This window comes from Hemitrygon akajei, chromosome 2 (assembly GCF_048418815.1).
Source record: "Hemitrygon akajei chromosome 2, sHemAka1.3, whole genome shotgun sequence".
Lineage (NCBI taxonomy): Eukaryota > Metazoa > Chordata > Chondrichthyes > Myliobatiformes > Dasyatidae > Hemitrygon > Hemitrygon akajei.
In genome coordinates this window covers 143,946,698-143,969,064 of record NC_133125.1, presented here as the reverse complement: position 1 = coordinate 143,969,064, position 22,367 = coordinate 143,946,698, and the positions used below count along the sequence as shown (strand labels likewise).

The 22,367-nt window shown below is 43.9% G+C and overlaps 1 protein-coding gene across 1 annotated transcript in view; it reads right to left on the bottom strand.

The window, feature by feature from the left end:
* Positions 1-22,367, bottom strand: part of rasa3 (RAS p21 protein activator 3) — a 162,082-nt gene that overhangs the window by 37,130 nt on the left and 102,585 nt on the right. Inside the window, exons 4-8 of the mRNA XM_073028960.1 lie at positions 12,887-12,981; positions 10,065-10,141; positions 3,362-3,442; positions 1,744-1,816; positions 77-153 (exon numbers count right to left, since the gene is read on the bottom strand). Of these exons, the coding sequence (XP_072885061.1) occupies positions 77-153; positions 1,744-1,816; positions 3,362-3,442; positions 10,065-10,141; positions 12,887-12,981 (403 nt within the window). The remainder of the gene's footprint in view (positions 1-76; positions 154-1,743; positions 1,817-3,361; positions 3,443-10,064; positions 10,142-12,886; positions 12,982-22,367) is intronic.

Here is a 22,367-nt window from a genome sequence, read left to right as displayed (position 1 = left end):
AGTGGCACGGGCAGAACCCAAATTTTGTTCCCAAGCTTACAAAATCAAGTGGCCCTGAAGCAGCCGGCATTCTCACCTGATCTCCATCTTCTCCACATGCTCCTCTTCAACGTCAAAGTTCGACTTTCGACTGTAGCTGCAAGGCTTTGTCACCTGTGTGGCAAGGAGCCAATGAGTTACAGATCTCTCTGTGCACAGGGGAGGCCCACTGGTCAAAATGATCAACGGCTGCCCAAGACACCCAGGGGCGGGGGTAAGACCACACCTGACCAGACACATGGTGTCAGTAGAAGGATGCTCAGCTCTAACCAGCCTGGCGGCACAGGTGTGGTTTAGATGGTACAACAGCACCCTGAATCATCTGATATACACAGCATAGGCACAATGGGCTGAATGGCCTTGTTTGTTGCTGACTCCATGAGTGTAACTCACCCTTCTACAACTCCCTGTATGTACAGCAAGGCAGCTCCAAGAACTGTAGAGTGAGGAGGAAGGGGCATGATGGAAAGTGAATGGTGGGCAGGGAGGGTGATGTAGAGGAAAAGAGAAGATAGAAGAGAAGGAATTAGCGACAGGTGTTGGGAGTGAGAGAGATAAGGAGGAATTTCTTTAGCTAGAGAGTAGTCAATCTGTAAAATTCATTGCCATAGATGCCTGCAGAAGCCAAATCATTAGGTATATTTATAGTGAAGGTTGATAGATTTTTGATTATTAAGGGTGTCAAAGGTCATGGGGAGAAAGCAAGAGAATGGGGTTGAGAGGGAAAATAAGTCAGCCATGATGGAATGGTGGAGCAGACTTGATGGGCGGAATGGCCTAAATCTGCTCCAATGTATTATGGGATAGGATGAAAAGGAATGGACAGTGGGAAACAGGGGAGAGTTTGCAAGAGGCAGAAATGACTGAGGAACAGAGAGATTAAGGAGGGGAATTGAAGAGATGAAAGCAGGTGAGCATTTGAGAGAGATTTTGAAAGAACTGGGAGAGTTGGTGGGTGGGTCACAAGCTCCAAAGAGCGGGGATGTTGCAGCCAAAGTATGCCAGGCCTTGGTGAAGCTGTAGGGAATGCCAAAAAACCCCGAAACCCAAGGCAGCCAAGTTACGCAGAGGCTTACAAGGGATTACGTATTTCATTGAAGATGAAGCTGAGATTTTACAGTGGGACTGAGCACCTGTTCAAGAGGTCTGACCCTGGGGGTCCACAGAGGAAATTGTCACTACAGTCGACACAGGGAGTCTCCATACTAGGCAGAAGGAATCTGCACTGGGGATCCAGTGGGATCTGTCCTGGAGCCTGTACAGCAGTGTGTATCAGGGTCTGCACAGGTAATTAACATTGGGAGATCCATGCAGTGGATTTACCTTGGGAGTCAATCTTGTGAGCAGAGAGTCCACCACAGAGAATTGCACAGCAGATCCAGAGGATTCTGTACTGAAAGTCCTTTCCTGCATCTGTACATGGGAGTCTGCACTTGAATCCGCACTGGGGTCTCTGCAAGGAGGACTGAGGTGGAGAACCACAGACTGGAGTGCAATTCTCCTCATGGAATCCACCCAGGGTATCTGTACCAGGGTCTACAGCAGTCTAACATATTCGGTGCATGGAACGAGACAGATGAACCCAAGTGTGACAATGGTTTACTTGTCAGTCAGGAGTAGACTGGAACAGAATAACCAACCCCACTACCTGGACATGGGGATCAAAGAAATGCTCTTCAGATAATGCACTCAGGAGAAACTTACCTCAAAATAGAACATTTCATCAAACTGTGGATTATTCGTTTTTCGTTTTACTTTTGTTTTCTTCACCTCTGACCTGACATCAAGACAAAAACAGTCAGACCTCTGGTCCACGTGCAGGTTGAAGATTTATCCAATAGGAAACAAAAGAAAATGACAGAACCCTGCATATGCTGAAGACCCAAGATAAAATCAACAATACAACAAGCTTAGGTCAGGCAGCATCTTTGGAGAGAGGAGGATTGAGTTAATGGTCCAGGATTACAACATTTTCTTTGGCAGTGATTCTCAAAAAGATGAATGTATGGGGATCTATTTCAACCCGTACCACCCATATTACTGGATCAGGCATCACATTTTACTCTCCACTGGTCCGTGCTTACCAGGACTGAAACCCAGCATTCCACCGATTCCATCGCATTCTGGAGGAACAGGCTAGAATTACATCCTTCAGTCTGGTTACAAGCTAAGAAACATAACCAAACGTAATAAAGGCAGATCAGACAGCATCCGTAGAGAGAGAGAGAGAGAGAGAGAGAGACATCAGAACTGCTAAAGTTAGGAGTCAAACATGCTTCAATTTGCAGAGAATGGGAGAGGATAGAGAAAACAGAGGAGATGTATGTGATAGGGTTGGAGACAAAGAGAAGAAATGGCACCAGTGGAGTGCTGTCATTGGGAAAAGTGCCCATTGTTAATCACAGGGGATTATTCTCGAGGTGTAGCAAAAGGGAGATAAAAACAGAGGCAAGAAACGTGGCAATGTTGTAACTGTGAGAAACAAACCCTCAGGACCTTAGCACTGGATTTCAGATAACCAGCCTTTCCAGTTCAGTTCCGATGAAAGGTCATCAAGCTGATATGCTTTTTCTCTTTTTCTGTCCCCACAGATACTGCCTGACCTAATGGGTATTTTCAGTGTTATGGGCTTTGAATCAAATTTCCAGAAACTGATGTGTTTTGTATCTCACAAACCTGGCATTGAAACTTTTCATCCCTCCTGCTCTGATTTATCTGATCTACCTACTGCTCATCCACACAGACCACTAATGGTCAACAACCCTTCACCGCCCCGCTCAAATGGTACCATCACCTCCTACATCATTCCTTCTCTCCTGCTTTCCACCCCATCAGAGACACCCCCTTTGTTCTTTCCACTCATCTTTCTGTGTAGCTTGATGTTTGATAGTAAACTTCTCTAATGAAAGATGGTAGATATGAAATGTTCATTGTTTCTCTCCACAGATGCTGCACACCCTGATAACCATTTCCTGCATTACCTCCAACATCTACAGTTTTCTGTTTCTGGACACAACCAGCTATGGGCAGAAGAGTGGTGGAGCCTCACATTGCAAAGATACTGGGTTGCCAAATAGTACAGCAGCCACATCATAACTGCTAACGTGCAAAACTAAGGGGGTTTGAAGGAAAATTCAACTTTTTATTCAGGTGATATAAATAGTCTTTCCTCATGGACCTTGCCATACAAAGGATGTGCCAAAAGAATTGATAGCAAGGCCATGGACTCGGAGTGCTCAGTAAAGTTTATCACATGTAAACCTGTGCTGGATGATCCTGCCGTTGCCAGACCAGTGATAGATAACTGTAAGTTAACTGATACCTGGATGGGCTTGACAAGGTGACTGTTGCATAAGGATCGCATTGTCCATTGACTATTGGCAAATCTTGGCACTCTAAAACACTGAAAGATAAAAATTGATTATTCAAATGTCATTTAGTTCTGCTCTTCTTGCAACATAACATGTCTGTGTAGATTAGAGACTGAATCAGTCCACCAAACGCTGAGTTTGTTTTCTTTTGCTCTGATAGAGTTTCCCGTAAAAATTGTGTATAATTTGTTTTCTTGTGAATGCTGTCTATACGATGGCTTGTTCCTGTGATACTGTTGCAAGTAAGTTTTTCTTTACTCTTGTGCATATGGCAACAAGCCTAACTCCTGACTGCTCATATACTTCATGCTAACGATTTCTCCACCCTTCAATATACAAATCATTACTTAAATTCTTAGACCCTTCTCTCAGATTTCCCCGTAAACTTGCTGCCTGCTTCTTGGGTTTAACCCACAATCTCTACTGACTCTCAGTTAAGTGACATCTCAGCTCTACTGTCTCATGATTGCATGGTAGAGCAGACCCAAAGGGCTGAATGGCCCCATTCTTCTCCAATGTCTTATGGTCTCACTCTTTCCTTTCTCTTCTGAAAGCACACGGTGTGCTTCAATCGATACTTGTATACATGGCCCAGTGGCACAACAGAGACATGAAGCCTGTTGAAAGCCTGCTATACCACTCTGAACAGGAGCTCGGAGCTGTGATTTCAAACTTAATCTCGCAGAAATTTCTGAGCAGGAATTTCTTTTATAGTTTCCTGTGTCTTTTCAGCAGGAACAAATAAACACTGTCCTCTGACAAAAGCAAGAGTTTCACATAGCCTTTATGAACAAGTTAACACTTGTTTCATATCTTGCATGTGTAACACAGTGTTCATTCCCTCTGGGTCTTCTGCCAGAATTCCACAACACTCTAATAATGCCAGGCACTGGGATGGAAAAGGATTGGATTACCATTGCAGAGGGAATCACAATACAATGACATGATGGCGCCTTTTCTTTATAGTACACAGAACATAGAAATAGGCCCTTGGCCCACAATTTCTGTGCCAACATGATGCCAATTTGAACTGTACTTCTGCCGGCACACAGTCTATATCCTTACATTCCTTACTTGTTCATTTGTCTGTCTTGATTGATTGGTTGGTTGTCCATTGTATCTGATGACAACAGGTAGAAACTTGTGTGGGAGAGTTTTTAAAGTGGAAAAGCCGTTGCACCTGGACGGTTCCACTCTGTTGACCTCAGAAGTCCCTGTCCAGTGGTACAAGTTATACGAGTGATGTCTAGATGCCTATTAAATGCTGCTGTTGTATCTACATCCACCACTTCCCCTACCAGTGCTTTCCAGGCACCTGCTAGTCTCTATGTAAAAAAAAAGACTGCTTTAAACTTTCCCCCTCTCACCTTAAACCTACGTATGCCCTCTAGTAGCTGGGAAAAAGACTCCGATCATCTACACCTCATTATTTTACATACTTTTTATCAGGTTCCCCCTCAGCCACTGACACTCCAGAGAAATCAATAGATTAAAGCTATGTTTAACATTTTGAAAATGCTTATTGTGAGAGCCCATTATGTTCGGTGTCAAGCACACATGCTGCTCTCGCATGTTAAAGAAAGAAACGTTAGCATTCACACAGCCACCAGCCTTTCACTACCTCAGAACATCGAGTGCTTCAGCTGGTGAAGTAACTTTCAAGTGCACTGCCTGCTGGGTGTGGGAGACTCAATGGGTATCATGTACACAGCAAGCTCCCATGGACAACATGATGACAGTGATCAGATAAGCCTCGACAACAGTGACACAACTAGAAACGACTTTCAAACCTGAAGCAAAGAAATTATCAGTTCGACTTCAATTCTATGAAATTCATGAAATCAGTCTTATGAGTGAGGGACACAATGGAGTTAATCTTTTGTGATGACTCTCTTCCTGATAGGCTGAATGCTTTCTATGCACAATTTAACCTCTTCTTGAAGAACAGGCACCCTGTCTGGCTGCGGCCGAAGTGAGGAGGAACCTAGCCAGGGTGACACACAAAGCTGCAGAGCCCGACAACGTACCTAGTCAGGTGCTGAGGGATTGTGTGGCCCAGCTTACAGAGGCCTTAAGGGACATCTTTAATATCGGTCTGAAAGAGTCAAGCTAGCCACCATCATTCCGGTGCCCAAGAGAGCAACAGTAACGCCTAAATGATTACTGCCCAGTGACGTCGACTTCAACAATCATGAAGTGCTTTGAGCAGCTGGTAACAGATCATATAAATCCCATCCTCCAAAAACATTGAGCCCTTTCCAGTCACCTACTGCTCAAACCTGTCCACTGATGTTGCCAGAGCCTTGGCCCTCCACACCATTCCATTCCATTGAGAAAACAATGCCTCAAATCCCAGGATGTTGTTCATCGACTTCAGCACGATCATCCCTCAGAGGTGGTGGGTAAACTGTCTTTGTTGGGACTTAACACCCCTCTCTGCAACTGGACCTTGGACTTCTTGACAGAAGAGCCCAGTAAGTCCGAGTTGGCATCAACATTTCAAGCCCTATGATGCTGAGCACTGGTGTTCTCCAGGACTGTGTGCTCCATCCGCTGCTGTTCACGCTGTTTACTCACAACCATACTGCCATATTCTGCTCAAACAACATCATGTTCACTAATGATACCAGTTTGGACTCATCAGCAACAATGATGAGTCAGCAAACAAGGAGGAGGTAGGGAGGCTTGTCAGATGGTGTGAGATCAACAACCTGAGACTCAGTGTGGACAAAAGAGTGATTGTGGACTTCTGGAAGGAACTGGTTGGCCACCCTCCATTGCCAAGGAGAGAGTGAAGAACACAAAGTTGCTTGACGTGCGTAGAATGGACAATCTAACCTCAGCACCGAAGATGCAAAACATCGAACTAAAAGCCCCTACAGAAGACAGTAAAACTGGCTCAGTGATCATCGGGGTCTCTCTCCCCCCATTTGTGACATTTACCAGAAGTGTTATAGATAAAGAGCTCAAAACATTGTTGAGGTTCACTACCACCCATCCCACAAGCTCTTTGACCCACTACGATCAGGAAGAAGGTACAGAAGCATCAGGCCATGACCGACAGACTGGGTAACAGTTTCTTCCCTCAGGCTGTGAGGCTAGTGAATACTCCGCCATCATGGAGGTTTCGTCATTAGGACAGCGAGCTGTTGTTTTGCTTACCTGTGCATACGTTTTGAATTATATTTTAGTGACTTATTTATATTATAATATTTTGTTGTGTGTGATATGCGTTTTGTGGGTGCACTGGAGGAATGGTCTGCAGATTGTATATACTTACAGTCAGATGACAATAAACCTGAACTTGGATGGGGCATATTGGTCGCCATGGACCTATTGGGCTGAGAGGCTAGTTTCTGTACCGTACACCTCTATGCTTGTTTCTAAGGAAGTTTGATCATCGCTAGTCACACACAGGTAACTAGGTTTTAGCAGGACTGGTACCCTGTAAGGTGAACTTCATACTCACCATTTACCCTCCAGTTCCATTATCCCAACCTAGCACCAGACTCCCAGGATCTCACTTCCAGTACAATGAAGCCCAGGTCAGATTCACCAATTCCCCATAGTATAGCAAAACCTTCCCAGTTATATATTCTAAGATCCTCTGATTTCACAGTATCCATTGGGTCCAGCCCTCACACCTTCTGTCTGTCCTCCATTCAGATCTAGTCCTATTCCCTCTCTTGCTCAATCCTTTAATGTCCACTCAATGTAATCCCATTGTCCCCACTCCCTATAACATCCCACCCAGTATTATCATACTCTCCCTCACTACCTAAATCCTTTAACAATCTATTCAGTCTAAACCAGGGGTTCCCAATTTTTCTTATGCCATGGACCCCTACCATCAACTGAGCTTCATATACACTGAGTATTTCCTTTATCCAGCTACTATCTCACAATATTTTGAATAATAATTATTGGGCTCTATTCTGAGAACTGTTTGTTTCAGTCTAAACATTACTGTCTCTTTTTGACAGCGAGTAGCACTGATGAGTGGCATTTCCAGTGCCTGCCTTTATGGGCTCTGTAATAAGCCCATTCTGCCACCAGCTGAAACAAGCCAGAGGTTACTTTACAGAAAGGTTTCTCTCGGAGACCAGCACTGACTCAGTTACAACTGCCATGACACCAGCAGCTTGCTCTCTCAGCTTTTCACTGCCTTTGTCCCATCCACAGTTTTAGGAATAATCTAACTAGAAATCAAGAGTTGAAAATTAATCCTCTGGTGCTTAAGGGTTAAAAAGGGTAAAGTGTGCAGGTAGTGCTAAGATAGAGACTCTTCATGATCTGCTAAATCAATTTAATACACTGGTTACAGGCTGAATGACCTTTTGTTGCCGTACATTGGGACATTTTTTAGGTGTTCATTGCCTTGAGCAAAGTCATGGGACTCTGGAGTTCTGGACCAGTCCCTTCTGTAAAGGATGCAAATTGGCTATAGGCTTGGGCTCAGCCCACGGGAAGTGATCACTTACTACCCGAGCAGGTGCACCTCACAAGGTTCTAGGCAAGAGAGATCAGCTGGATTCCTCTAGATTCTCTAAATAAATCAGATTCCCAGAGTTACTTTCTAAATCATGTTTAGTATCAATAGCATATGTCATAAATTTTGTTGTTTTGCAGCAACTGCAATACATAATAATAAAAAAACTAAATTACTATAAAAATATACAAATTAAAATTAAATAAACGGTGCAACAAGAGAGCAAAAAAAGAGGAAAAAAACATAAAAGTGAGGTGGTGCTAATGGGTTCATTGTCCATTCAGAAATCTGAAAGGGGGAAGAAACTGTTCTTAAAATGTTGAGTGTGTGTCTTCAGGCTTCGCATCCTGGGTGATGGGGGTGCTTAATGATGGATGGTGCCTTTTTGAGGGATCACATTTTAAAGATGCCCTCGATGCTGGGGAGGCTGGTGCCCATGATAGAGTTGGCTTTCTACATCTTTTTCCTATCCTATTTAGTGCCTCCTCCATACTAGACAAAAAGATCTGTACGGTACAGCTTTCAAAAGTTGCGAGAGTGCTCCTCAAACTCCTAATGAAATATATCTGCTGTCATGCCTTCTTTGTAATTGCACCAATATGCTGCGCCCAGGATAAATATCAGAGATGCTGACACCCAGGAACTTGAAACTGCTCACCCTTTCCACTGATAATCCCTCTATGAGGACTGGTGTGTGTTCCCTTGACTTCTCCTTCCTGAAGTACAAAATCAATTCCTTGGCCTTAATGATGTTGCGTGCAAGGTTGTTGTTGCGACACCACTCAACTAGCTGATCTATCTCGTTCCTGTACATCTCCTTGTCACCATATAATACTCTGCCAACAACAGTTGTGTATTCTGCAAATTTATAGGTGGTGTTTGAGCTATGCCTAGCCATGTAATCAAAGGTGTAGGGAGTAGAACAGTGGGGTAAGCATGCAACCTTGAGGCGAGGAGATGTTATTTCTGATCCGCACTGCGTGTCATTTCCCAGTGATTAGGACTGAGGGTATGATTGTGTCAAATGCTGAGATGTGATCAACAAACAGCAGCCTGATGTAGGTATTGCAATTGTCTGGGTGATCCAAGGCCGAGCGGAGAGCCAGCGATTGCACCCGGTGTAGACCTATTGTGGCTCACCCTGCTCTCCTTGGGTACTGGTATGATTGTCACCCTTTTGAAGTAAGTGGGAATCTCTGACTGCCGCAGTGAGAGATTGAAGATTTTCTTGAACACTCCTGCCAGTTGGTTGGCATGGGATTTCAGTGCCCTTCCAGATACACCATCAGGGCCTGATGCCTTGCTCTTGAAAGATGTCCTGAAGTTGGTCTCCAAGACAGAGATCACAGGGTCACCAGATTCTGCAAGAATTTGCACAGGTGTAGTTTTATTCTCCCTTTCAAAAGATGTTGAGCTCATCTGGGAGTGAAGTATTACAACTATTCGTGATATTAGATTTCCTTGTAGGAAGTAATGCCCTGCGAAACATGTCAGAGCTGACATGCATCCAATTTCATCTCTAACTTCAATCAGAATTGGTTTTTCACTTTTAAAATAGCTTTCCATAGGTCATAGCTGGACTTCTTGTACAGTTCTGGATCACCGGTCTTGAATGCCATAGATCTAGCACTCAGCAGACTGAATCTCGCGGTTCATCCACAGCTTTTGGTTTGGACATGTCCAGTAAGTTCACGGAGACATACACTCACCCACATAGGTCTTGAAGCTGGTGACAACTGTGGCATATTCATTCAGATCTGAAGACGAATTCCTGAATATTGCCTAGTCCACCAACTCAAAGCAGTCCTGTAAGCTCTTCTCCACCTCCCTTTACAAACTTTCTTGATCCTCAGTACTGGTGTTGTGGTATTAGCTTGTATCCCCCTACTTAGCCTATATTTTTACTGGCTTCAGACGGGATAAGGAATGTTTGTATTGCAACGTGCAGAGTATTAGAGTACGTGGATTAGTTTGGATGGCCAAGAGGCTCCTTTCATGCTTGCCATGGTTCTAAAGCTGGAAAGTACAGGGGATCTCACCCTAATGGCTCTCTCATGAAAATTTCCATTCTTCTTCTAGCACAGTGAACGTTAAGTTCACATAACAAATCTCACCGGAAGATCTCCTAAAAATAATATCAAGGGAAGAAGTAAAACTATTCTTACCGTGTGGCCAGCTTATGGCAAATGCTCCCACTGTCAGTGATCACTTCACTAAGCCTTAGCTCCAGGTGAACTTTGCCCTGAAATGATCATCGTAACTGTCAAGATATTATCATTGCTCCTAAAATTATCATTTAATGAAAAAAAAACTGAACATTTGTATTTACGTATATGATCTCGGAGCCTGAGAACAAACCCGAATCAATGACTTAACATCATAAAGAACAGAGCAACCTCTAGGCTAAAAGGTAACTTGAATTTGTGTAAAGATCTAAGACAAAGATTGGCAAGACACAGATAAACCCCATATCTTTCCACATATAGGAGGAAGATTCAAAATCTGGTTGAGTGGTGCCACAACAACTTCTCACTCAATGATAGCTTACTAACTGAATATGGGGGGTGAGGAGGAGTGAGGGGGGAAGAAGGGGAGGGGGAGAAGGGGTGCAGGGGATAGGAGTGGGGGGGTTTTGGCGTGGAAGGGGTAGGTGCAGAGGGGGAGGAAGGGGGGCATGGAGAGGGGGCGGAGGGGGGCAGAGAGGGAGGGAAGAGGCACGAAGGAAGAGGAAGGGGGCGCAGAGGGAGAAGCAGGGAGGTACGGAGAGGGAGGGAGGCGCGGAGAGACGGGAGAGAGGGAGAAAGAATGAGAGGAGGAGGGAGGGGTGGAAGGTGAGGGGAAGGATCAGGGGAAGAGAAGGGGTGGGCAGGGAGAAACAGGCACAGATTAGATAGATAGATAGATAGTTACTTTATCGGAGAGTTGGAGGGAGATAATGAGAGACAGCAAGGGGAGAACGTGGGGAAGAGAAAGTTAGGAAGGAAGGAAAATAGAGAGGTACAAGTGGAGGAGAGATAAGTAAGTTATGTATGAATTGTGCAGTTGGCGACTGACTGGGGCTTGGCAGAGACTTCCTTCACAAGGACCGCTTCCTCTAAATACTGACGGAGGAGGAAGAAACACTGTGTGTCTGCACACCATCTCAGCCCCAAACATGCCTGCTGCTGGAAGCAACGCGTGAGAAGCAGCAGAGGATTATAGATTTTCCCCTCACACTTGTCAAAATCAATCAGTAAATTGACTGTGCGGTGAGTTGCTCTCAAAATAAACTGGAATACTTTTATGATATTGATTGTGCGATCTCAGGTGCCGTCACCGTGTGACTCAGCACAAGCTGCGGCTGCCTGTCTGACATTTGGAAGTGGTCCCACAGTAAAGGCTGGCCAAAGCTGGGATCTAATTCATGACCTGCTGGCCATGGTGCAGGATACAAACCCTGTAGGTAGGTGCTAGCTCACCTGACTGCTGTTACTGATAAGTCAAAATTCTAAAGCTTCAGAAACTCACTCCTGCAAGCAGAGTATGGCTGATGTTCTACTACAACATTGCTGGGGTTAGATCAGAAAGGACGAGAGGAGTTCAATGCCAAGCATAATCACCATCACAGACTAGATTAATTACTTTTGTGCTGTTTATGGTCTCTCTCCCCCCCCCCCCGCCCCCATCCCAGTCTGTTAGCTCGTTGGGTGGGAATATCACCCTGAAAGATGGGTACAATCTCACCTCAATCAGTAACAAAGCTTACTCATTTCCATCCTTGGCCATTACACTCAAGGAGGAGGAGTGATGCATTGGTTATAAAACTTTAAAATATTTTTCACTGTTAACATACAACATCCTGGAGTCTGGCTCGATTAATCTAATTGAAATAGCTTGATAGCCTCTTATCTGTCCTTTGTTAATAGGTAGAATTCATAAAATCACAGAGTACCTTAGCACAGAAACAGGCAATTCTGCCCATCTAGTATATGCTGAACTATTATTCTGCCACATCCCATCGACCTGCAGCTGGGTCTAACAGCCCTCTACACTCCTCCCATCCATGTACTTATCCAAATTTCTCTGAAACGCTGAAATCAAACCTGCATCCACCACTTCCACTGACACTCTCACCTCCCTCTGAGGGCAGCTCGTTCCACACTCTCACCACCCTCTGAGTGAAGAAGTTCTCCCTCAAGTTCCTCTTAAAACACTTCGTTTGCCTTTAACTCATGACCTCTCGTTTTTGTCTCACCCAGTCTCAGTGGAAATTGCCTGCTTGCATTTACCCAAACTATTCCCCTCATAACTTTGCATACCTCTATCAAATCTCCCCTCAATCTTCTATGCTCCAGGAAATAAATAAATCTCCTACACTCTAAAGTAAATAGGGGGACTAACAAGTGGGTTTAGGTCTCCGCTCCAAAACCAGCTTACCCTGAGGTAACCTGTGAATTCTTAGAAATCAGCATTGGAATTGGCTTGGCAACAAGGGGGGAGCACACATTCCATTGTAGTGACCTAGTGAAGTAACCAGGCCCGTCCTAAAACCACCTTAACCCTAACCCATCTCAGCTTCTCGCCATTCTCCCAATAGTCATAAAAGGTCTTGTGGCACAATTTCAGAGAGAGGAGGAGAGTTCTTCAGGTATCAGCAGGAAAAGTCAATATTATCAAACAGAAATGCAAAAAGATGCAGATGCTCAAATAAAAACAAACATTTCTAGAAATACTCAACGGGTCTGGCAGCATCCATGGAGAAAGAATCAAAATTAATATGTCACGTTAATGACCTTTCATCTCAACACTCATTCTGGTGTTCGAACGTAGCATTGCCTAGTGACCTAAGGCGATATTTTCAACTAAGATGAACAACAACTTCAACTAAGTAATCATTTGGATCACTATCTTACTTCTGTTTGTGGGATCCATCTTGCTGAGTGCCAGTTGGCTGGTACATCCTGAGTTGCAAAAGACACTACAGAAATGGAAATCTTTCTGAACTCACCTGAACTTCTGAATCAGCATCAACCGGCTGCAGTGGGAACCAGGTATCCCGATTGTGATACTTCTGAAGCTCATCCTTCTTGATAGCGACCTTTCCTGCAAACAGATCACAGCAGACACAACTCATTGTCTTGTCTCTCCAAAAGTACCATCAGGTCAGCCACAGTTATTAGTCTTCAACCATCAGGCTCCTGAACCAGCGTGGAAAACTTCATTGATTCAACAATGTATGGTCTCACTTTCAGGGATTCTACAAGTTATGTTCTCATTATTATTTATTTACTTATTTAGTATTTTTTTGTATTTGCAATTTGACTTCTTTTGCGGACTGGGAGAGGGATAGGGAGAGGGATGGGGAGAGAGAGAGGGATGGGGAGAGAGAGAGGGATGGGGAGAGGGAGAGGGATGGGGAAAGGGAGAGGGAGGGGGAGAGGGAGGGGGAGAGGGAGGGGGAGAGGGAGGGGGAGAGGGAGGGGGAGAGGGAGGGGAAGAGGGAGGGGAAGAGGGAGGGGAAGAGGGAGGGGGAGAGGGAGAGGGGGGGAGAGAGAGAGAGAGAGAGAGAGAGAGAGAAAGAGATATTAGAAAAAGTCATTAACAGCCCCATTGGGACTTCAGAAGGAATTCTTTCCCTAACAGAGTAGGTAGAGTAAAGAACCCGCATCCATCAGGAGTAGGTAAGGTGAACAGCAGAGGTGCATTTATTGGAAAGTTAGAGACACCCATAAAGGAATGGAAGGTGATGAGACAGGCAGTGAGGAGGCTGGAAATGGGAGGCCCAAAACTACCAGCTTTAAGCAGTTGTATGGCTACTCTGCTGAAAATTCTGTGGGATCTGCACAGGGCAAACCCAGTCAAACACTGCTTGCTTCCAAGTTCACCACTAGTTGTTGCTCACACTTACTCTGTGGTTGAAAATTTCTGCTGAGGTACACACCACAGGTCATATTATTAGAAAGTGGAGTCTGGTCAATTTGAGTCATTTGCTGATCGAAAAGCACAGAACCCATGAAGAATATTTAAACATATGATAGGAGGCACAAGTAGCCAGAGGCTTTCTCCCAAGGGCAGAAATGACTAATAAGAGGGGGCATCATTTTAACGTGATTGGAAGAAAGTATGGGGGGGATATTTGTGGCAAGTTTCTCCCCCACACAGAGTGCTGGGTATATGGAACGCACTGCTGGCAGTGGTGGTAGAGACAGATACATTAGAGACATCTCAGAAGCTCTTTAGGTAGGCACGTGCAGAGGGAAGGGTTAGATTGATCTTAGAGTAGGTTAGAGGGTCAGCATGACATCATGAGCCGAAGGGCTTATACATAGAACATTACAGCACAGTACATCTGACAACTCTCACACTGTGAGCAGTACACCCTCAATACGCAGCCCACATCTACCCTTTGTCACACTTCACTAGTAAATGCAGCACCACTTTTACACTATTGAGGAATTTGTGGCGACCCACTTCCTAGCGCACTCGAACCGGCTCACAATTAGCCAGCGCGCCGGCATAAAGGCCAGGTCCGCAACAAAGGGAAAAAGCCTGCGGGGGTTTGTGAGTACGTGTCCCTTAGAGCATCCGCGCCCGGGGAGGGCGGGATGAGGGAGGCTTTAAAGCAAGGCTGTGAAGTTCGAATAAAATCATCTTTAATTGCAGTTTACCGACTCCGTGTCATTATTTTAGCGCTGCGTGTAGCACACCGCTACAAATTCACATTTGAATTCCAGATTTTCCTTTTGTTTCCATGATACAGAACATCCTTCTCTTTTTCCACAATATATCGTGCACATCCCTGAATTTAATCTCCCACCACTGGTGACCCTGTCTTCAGCTGTCATATTCTCAAGCTCTAGAGTTGTCCCACTAAACTTTTTTGCTCTTAAAATCTTCTTCAAATGCCATCTATAAATTATCTGTTGACAACCCTCAACGCAGAATCTCAGATGACAGCAAGGAGCTGTACAGCAGATAGATCAATTAGTTGTGTAGTGTAGCAACAATGACCTTGCACTCAACATTAGCAAGACCGAGGAATTGATTGCGGATTTCAGGAAGGGAAAGTCGGGAGAACACACATCAGTCCTCATGGAGGGCTCAGTGGTGGAAAGGGTGCACAGCTTTAAGTTCTCAGAGGATCTACCCTGGCCCAACATACTGATGCAATCATGAAAAACATACCAGCAGCTATACTCATTGGAAGTTTGAGGAGTTTTGGTATGTCAGCAAAGACTCTAGCAAAAACAAATATATGGTAGAGAGCATTCTGACAGGTTGCAGGCTGTAGGATTCAAAGAGTTTGCAGAAGGTTGCCAATTCAGCTAGGTCCATCACGAGCATGATCCTTGCCACTACTGAGGACATCTTCAAGAGGTGCTGCCTCAAGAAGGCAGCATCCATCACCAGGATAAAGGGTTTGCTGTTTAGGACTGATGAAGAGAAATGCCCCACTGCAGAAGGAGAATATTGGAATTCTCTATCCAAGATGCCTGAGAAAGCTCAGTCATCCCATTTATTTAAAACAGGAGTTGATAGATTTTGTGAATATTAAGGTAATCAGGGGATATGGTGATAGGGTAGGAAAAAAAACACTGTGGAAGATCAGTCATGAATTTGATGAATGGCTGAGTGGGATTGAAGGGCCAGAGGCCCACCCTGCTCCTACATCTTTTCTTCTTATACAATTGCAAGTGATCCTATTGGTCAGATCCATATAGCTTTACAATAGAGCAAGCATTGCTACATTCTGCCACTGAGAACCACTTTTTCCATTTTCTCTCCTTAGTTCATGATGCTGCGTGGGGCTGGAGGTTAGAAAGAATACTTACAAAATGGCTGTGAAGCTCTTGGTGATTCCTAGAGGATGTGGTAGGTGCCTTCCAAAAGCATATCTTTCTTTATGAATGTGCCAGAATTGTGCCTTGATGTTTAGGACACTTTAGGATACTTGTCAAAGATTGGAAAAGGTTAGTTTTCCATCTATTAGGCAATCCTCTTTTGAATCAGAGGCCCACAGGTTTCAATGGTTAAATGGTAGTGCAGCTGGATTTTATTAGCTTATTTAATTTACAATTAATCCTTATGAGTTTTAAACTGATGAATAATCTAATACTGAGTCACTTTATGTGAAAAAATAATTCACTATAACCATTACATAGGCTTTTGATCAAGCCTTCATTCAGTAGATTCTGATGAGCTCATTCAGTCAGGCCCATTCACCTTCCCTCAGATACACAGCAAATTTCTTTCATGCTCCCTTCCTGTCTGATGGGTGTTCAAATTAATCAGTCACTCAGCTTCCCACCAAACACACCACTTTTAGCTTGTGGAATGTGCTTTCTTTCGATGACGAAATCACTTTACTGTGATGTGCTGTAAGTATGAATCAAGCTGGAATATTCTGTAGCCTTTGCTTGTCATATACTTGCTTCTAAGGTAAATAGGCTTGACCAACAGCTACAAGATGTTCTGGTAAGGTTCTAAACAGCTCTCTCAATTGGACATCAAAGATAACATAGCGGTCCTTCAAAGAGGTGGAGCCAAGTCTCCCTGAATCCTGGCCAACTATTTATCCCCAATCAATATTATTGAACTGGATTATGTATTGTCACAGTGATAATTACAGATGCTTGCTGTCCTTCAACTGACTGTCTCAAGTCAAGTTTATTATCATTAAGTTCACATATATTTAAAAAAAACATCTATACAGTATATAGAAATGAGACAACTTTCCTCTGAACCAGGCTGTAAAGCACACATAACACATGATAAGGTAAGGAATATCAAATAATAATAAGAATGTGGCATTTAAAAAAAGTTATAAATCCTCACAAAGTCCACAACTAAGCCCGTGTACCTATGCTTGACACCCGTGGCTCATGTTTCAGTGAACAAAGGAGCATTTCAAGGCTCCCAGTTGAGGATTCTGGGTGTGCAGATTTAAGGGCAATCCTGTTGACAACATCCACCTGCTCTGATTGAAACCCCAGGCAGCATCACAGATTAGGCAATCTGTTTATCAGAACGTACACTCTGATGATGCATTCTGGAAACTCTCTGGTGGTGAGGAAACACAGAACACAGTGAATAATGCTGGAACAGTCTGCATCAGAATTAAAACATCAGAACAAATTTTGACAAGTTTCCAAATCACTGGTGCAGTAGCCTAGGGGCCTTGAAGAAAATCTCAGCCTGCAGCCTTCAAGTGATCACATTTCCTCTGAGATATTGGTGTTGCTTTAATGCTGACCTCTTGTTAAGTTTGATTTTAATTGGTCCGACACTGGAAGCCATGCTTTCAGCTTCCTGGGCTCCAGAATTCCCTCCCTAAACCATTCCTTATGGAAATTGCAACAAAGGAAGGGTTAAGATAATGTCTAGGCAAGAGAGTAATAGATATTGTGCAGTCAGCCCAGGCAAGCAATGTCTTTGAACAGCCTGGCTTCCCTTTGCACAGCAGGGGACCAGAGCTTTTTGGCATATAGAGACAAGGATATAACGGAAGGATGCAAGTCACACACACCAACTAAGGGTCAATTATTTCACTAACTTCAAGGCATCATCAATTGTAATCTTGTCCTTTTTATTGACTTTTAACACCTCTATCATGAATGGTGATCCATCTTGCAAATTTGAACATTCACAGATAAATGGTCAAATCCGTAACTACTAGTCCATTCTAGATAAAAAGGGCATTTCTGTGTTCAAACTTCAGAACAGTTTGGTGACAAAGGCCATGTTGTTCTCCTTGTGCATAAGTGAAAAAGTGTAACTGAGCAACAAGTGTCAGTTTTCAGAATCAAATTTATCAATCACCAGCAAGTGTCATGAAATTTGTTAACTTAGCAGCAGCAGTTCAATGCAATACATGATAATATAGTAACAAATGTACATCAATTACAGTAAATACATATATGCATATTGAATAGATTGAAAATAGTGCAAAAACAGAAGTAACGTATATTAAAAAAGTGAGGTAGAGTTCATGGGTTCAATGTCCATTTAGGAATCAAATGGCAGAGGGGAAAAAGCCGTTCCTGAATCACTGAGTGTGTGCCTTCAGGCTACTTTACCTCCTCCTTGATAGTAACAATGAGAAGAGGATATGTCCTGAGTGATGGGGGTCCTTAATAATGGACGCTGCCTTTCTGAGGCATCGCTCCTTGAAGATGGCTTGGTACTATGGAGGCGAGTATCCAAGTTGGAGATTACTAATTTTAGGACTTTCTGTAGCTTCTTTCAGTCCTGTACAGCACCACCCCTCCCACCCCCTCACCAGACAGTGATGCAGCCTGTCAGAATGCTCTCCACAGTACATTTATAGAAGTTTGAGTGTGTTTGTTGACAAACCAAATCTCTTCAAACTCCTAATGAATTTTAGCCACAGTTTTGCCTTCTTTATAGGTGCATTGATATGTTGGGATCAGGTTAGATCCTCCGAGATATTGACACCCAGGAACTTGAAATTGCTCACTGTCTCCACTTCTGATCCCTCGTCTTACCCTTCCTGAAGTCCACAATCAGCTCTTCCATCTTACTGACATCAAGTGCAAGGTTGTTGCTGCGATACCACTCCACTAACTGGCTTATCTAGCTCTCGTCTCCATCTGACAATCTACCAACAATGGTTGTATCATCAGCAAATTTATAGATGGTATTTGACAACATCCTCATCTCATCTAGACTCAACTGTTCAAGACAGACCTTAAAATTTATTTCTGTGGCCAGAAATCTACTAACATCTCCGCAAGTGAGATGTTATCAAAGAACACTTCCGTGAAACATCAGGAGACATTGCACTACGTTGAGGTTAATTGTCCAAGGCTCGGTCAGAGTTTTGTGCTCCTTAAGTCAGGACACTATATGTTCAAATACCACTAAAACAAGAGAAGCAGGAAGGCCAGGATTGGTGCAAGACTGAGGAAATGTTTCACTGTCAGATAGGCAGTAATGAGAGAGCACTACATTGTCAATGGGCACTCGCAGGGGTGTGCCATTCTGTTGGCGGGATAATGCTCAATTCTTTCAAAAGAGTTGGCACAAGCTCAGTGGGCTGAATGGACTTGGCAACACTCTGAAATAGGCACCTTAAGGAGAGGCTTTGATAAAAATGGAACTCAAAAGAATCAGGTTTATTATCACTCTCTTATATGACACAAAATTTGTTGTTTTCACAGCAGCAGCCCAGTGCAGGCGCCAAAGTTTCGCATATTTGGGCTAAAAATGCTAATTCCTGGAGAATAGCTGGGGCTGTAAATTGAAAGCAATGAGGTAGGCTACCGTCAGTGGTTAAAATAACTCCATGCATTTAAAATAAATCCACAAAATGCTGGAAATAGTCAGCAGTCAGGTAGCATCTATGGAGAAATTTACTGCTTCATCTTTCTTTCTCTTATGTTCCATTACCTGCTGAATAGCTCTGGCATTTTACGTTTGTATTTCAGATCTCCATCTTCTGCCATTCTTTGTCCTTCAATCAGTGTTGAACTCTATGATTGACAGGTTTGTTGCTCACTCTGATTGATTTGTATTGCGAAGCTTCAATAATTTACCAAGACGCCTGGCTGGCACTGTGTTCAGTGCATAGACGGTTTTGCTTGCCTCTGGAGTTGCTGTTTACCACCTGTTTAGCAAATTTGCATATGAGGCCCTTTGGCCTACTGAGTCAATGCTGGCTCCCATAGTACCATTCCTCCACTTATTTCCTGCAAGCTACTTTCACATACTCATGTGCCAGTGAACTGCTCCTTGATTCTCCGATCACCAACACAATTACCAACCTGAATGTCTTTGGGATGTAAGTGGAAACTGGAGAGCCAATGAAAGAAGTCAAATGCAACCTGCTCAAAGTTATCTTGGCTCAGTTCTGTGATTCAGTACCGGATTCACATGCGGGGTTTTAACACTGCAACATCGTGGATGTTACGAGCTAAATAAATCTCTAGGAATGACCTGTAGTCACCTGGAACTAATGGATAATCTCTCCGAGAAGAGCTGCTGAAATGAGTAAGCCTGTACAGATGAATTTCTCCTCACACTTCTTGTGATCAATTGAACTAAATGGACATTTATAATGGACAGTTGTGGGTGGCACAGCGGTGTGGCGGTTAGCATAACAATTTACAGTCCCAGCCACAAGATCAGAAGGGTGGGGAGCTCAATTCCTACCCCTGTCTTTAAGGAATTTATACGTTCTCCTCGTGGATACCCATGTTTCCTCCAGGAGCTCTAATTTCCCCCCACATTCCAGAAGGAAGAGGTTAGTAAGTTGTGGGCATGGTACGTAGGCATAGACTACATACTGAAGCATAGACACTTGTGGGCTGCCCCCAGCACTGTTATTTATTGATGCAACAACACATTTCACTGAATGATTGGATGTATTGTACATGGGACAAATAAAGCTAACTTTTTAAAAAATACTGTCTGAGAGAAGGTGAGTGCCCTGCCTGTGACTCACAGGGCAACTGTGAAAGCAGTAGGTGTTGTTTAATCGTATAAGCCCAGGGAGCTGACTTCATGGGGTAACCATGCAATCAGTCCTCGTCTGTGTTGGGTCTGTTCAGACCTGTGTACTTTTGTGCTTTAAATCCTACTCTAGCTTTTCAAGTCAGCAATAAAGCCAACTTTAAACATTCTATGAATTGTTTTAGAAAATGGTGAAAATTACCATCTGTGAAGGTGTAGGAAACTGTCTAGGTGTAGGTTTAGGATAGCATTTGTGCTCTCTGATGTCATGGGAGATTGAATACACACCATTAGTCAGGTGTGGGTTCCAAGTACAGTCAGCTCCATTACCTCTCAATGCTGTAAATATATTGTGGTTTTCTGCATTCCAGATGATTGTTTGATCTGTAATTCAGACCACTGACAGATTGTACCGTTCTGAATTACTAAACTGGCAAATGAGGAGCTCTGAATAAAGCAACCAGAAAGACAGGGCTGCAAAGAGGGGATCTTTAGTCTTTCACAAGACATATGCTGCAAATTTAGTTTCCTTACAGTTTCCTTTCCAGTACCTACCACCCAACCCTCAGTACTGCCCATCCTTTAGTGTGAGGCTCCCTCAATTCCACCCCTCCCACAGTGTGAGGTTCATTCAGTAACGATCCTCCCACTGTGTGAGGCTCCCTCTGTACTGCCTGTCCCACAGTGTGAGGCTCCCTCAATACCACCCCTCCCACAGTGTGAGGCTCCCCCAGTACCCTCCCTCCCACAGTGAGGCTCCCTCAATACCACCCCTCTCACAGTGTGAGGCTCCCTCAGTACCACCCCTCCCACAATGTGAGGCTCCCTCAGTACCCTCCCTCCCACTGTGTGAGGCTCCCTCAGTACCGCCCCTCCCACTGTGTGAGGTTCCCTCAGTACCCTCCCTCCCACCATGTGAGGCTCATTCAGTAACAATCCTCCCACTGTGTGAGGTTCCCTCAGTACCGCCCCTCCCACAATGTGAGGCTCCCTCAGTACCACCCCTCCCACAATGTGAGGCTCCTTCAGTACCGCCCCTCCCACTGTGTGAGGTTCCCTCAGTACCATCCCTCCCACAGTGTGAGGCTCCTTCAGTGCCTCCTCTCTCACAGTGTATCTCAGAACTGCAGAGATAGCAAACACATTGGCTGAACCTTTTCATAACACACTAAAACTCCAGGAGGGCAGCAGAAGATTGGAAAACAGCCAACGTGATTCCCATGTTCAAAACAGGAGAGAAGCACAAGGGCGGGAATTACAGCCCAGTTAGTTTAACAGCTATTTTTGGCAAAATGCTGGAGTCAATAATCAAAGAGGAAATAGCAAGTCATTTCAGAAAACTGAGTATTATTAAACCCAGTTTATAAAAGGAAATGTTCGATAAATTTGCTCAAATCCTTCGTGGATATAACTACTGGAGGTGACTGTACAGTATTTAGATTTCCAAAACACATTGGATAAGGGGCAACACAAGAAGCTGGTGAATAAATTTAGTGCAGATGGTATTGAGGGAAGTGGATGGAACACTGACTGTCTCAGAGTAAACAAATGCTGGAATAAATGTGCTCTTTTCAAATGAAGGAAGTAACTAGTGGAGTACCCTCTGAACCTCAGTTTTTACTCCACAGTTATTCATTAATTTTATTTAATGATCCAGAAAAAGGAACAGTGTGTAGGGTTTTGAAATTTTCGATGATGAAATAGGTGGAAGGGCATATTGTTATAAGGATTCTGTGATTCTACAACAGGATATAGATAGACTCAGCGAGTGGGCAGAAGACCAGCAAGTAGAGTTTAATGTGGGGAAGTATGAGGTCATGTACTTTCGAAAGAGGAATCAAAAGGCTGATTACTATCTAAATGGAAAGAGACTGCAAATGAGTGACATTTGGAGGGATCAACGTGCTCTAGAGCATGATGCAGACACATGTAGCAGGCAAGTCCAACATGGCAACTGGTATTTTGGCCTTCGTTGCAAAGGATTTGGAGTTTAACAACTGGAAGGTTTTGTTGAAATT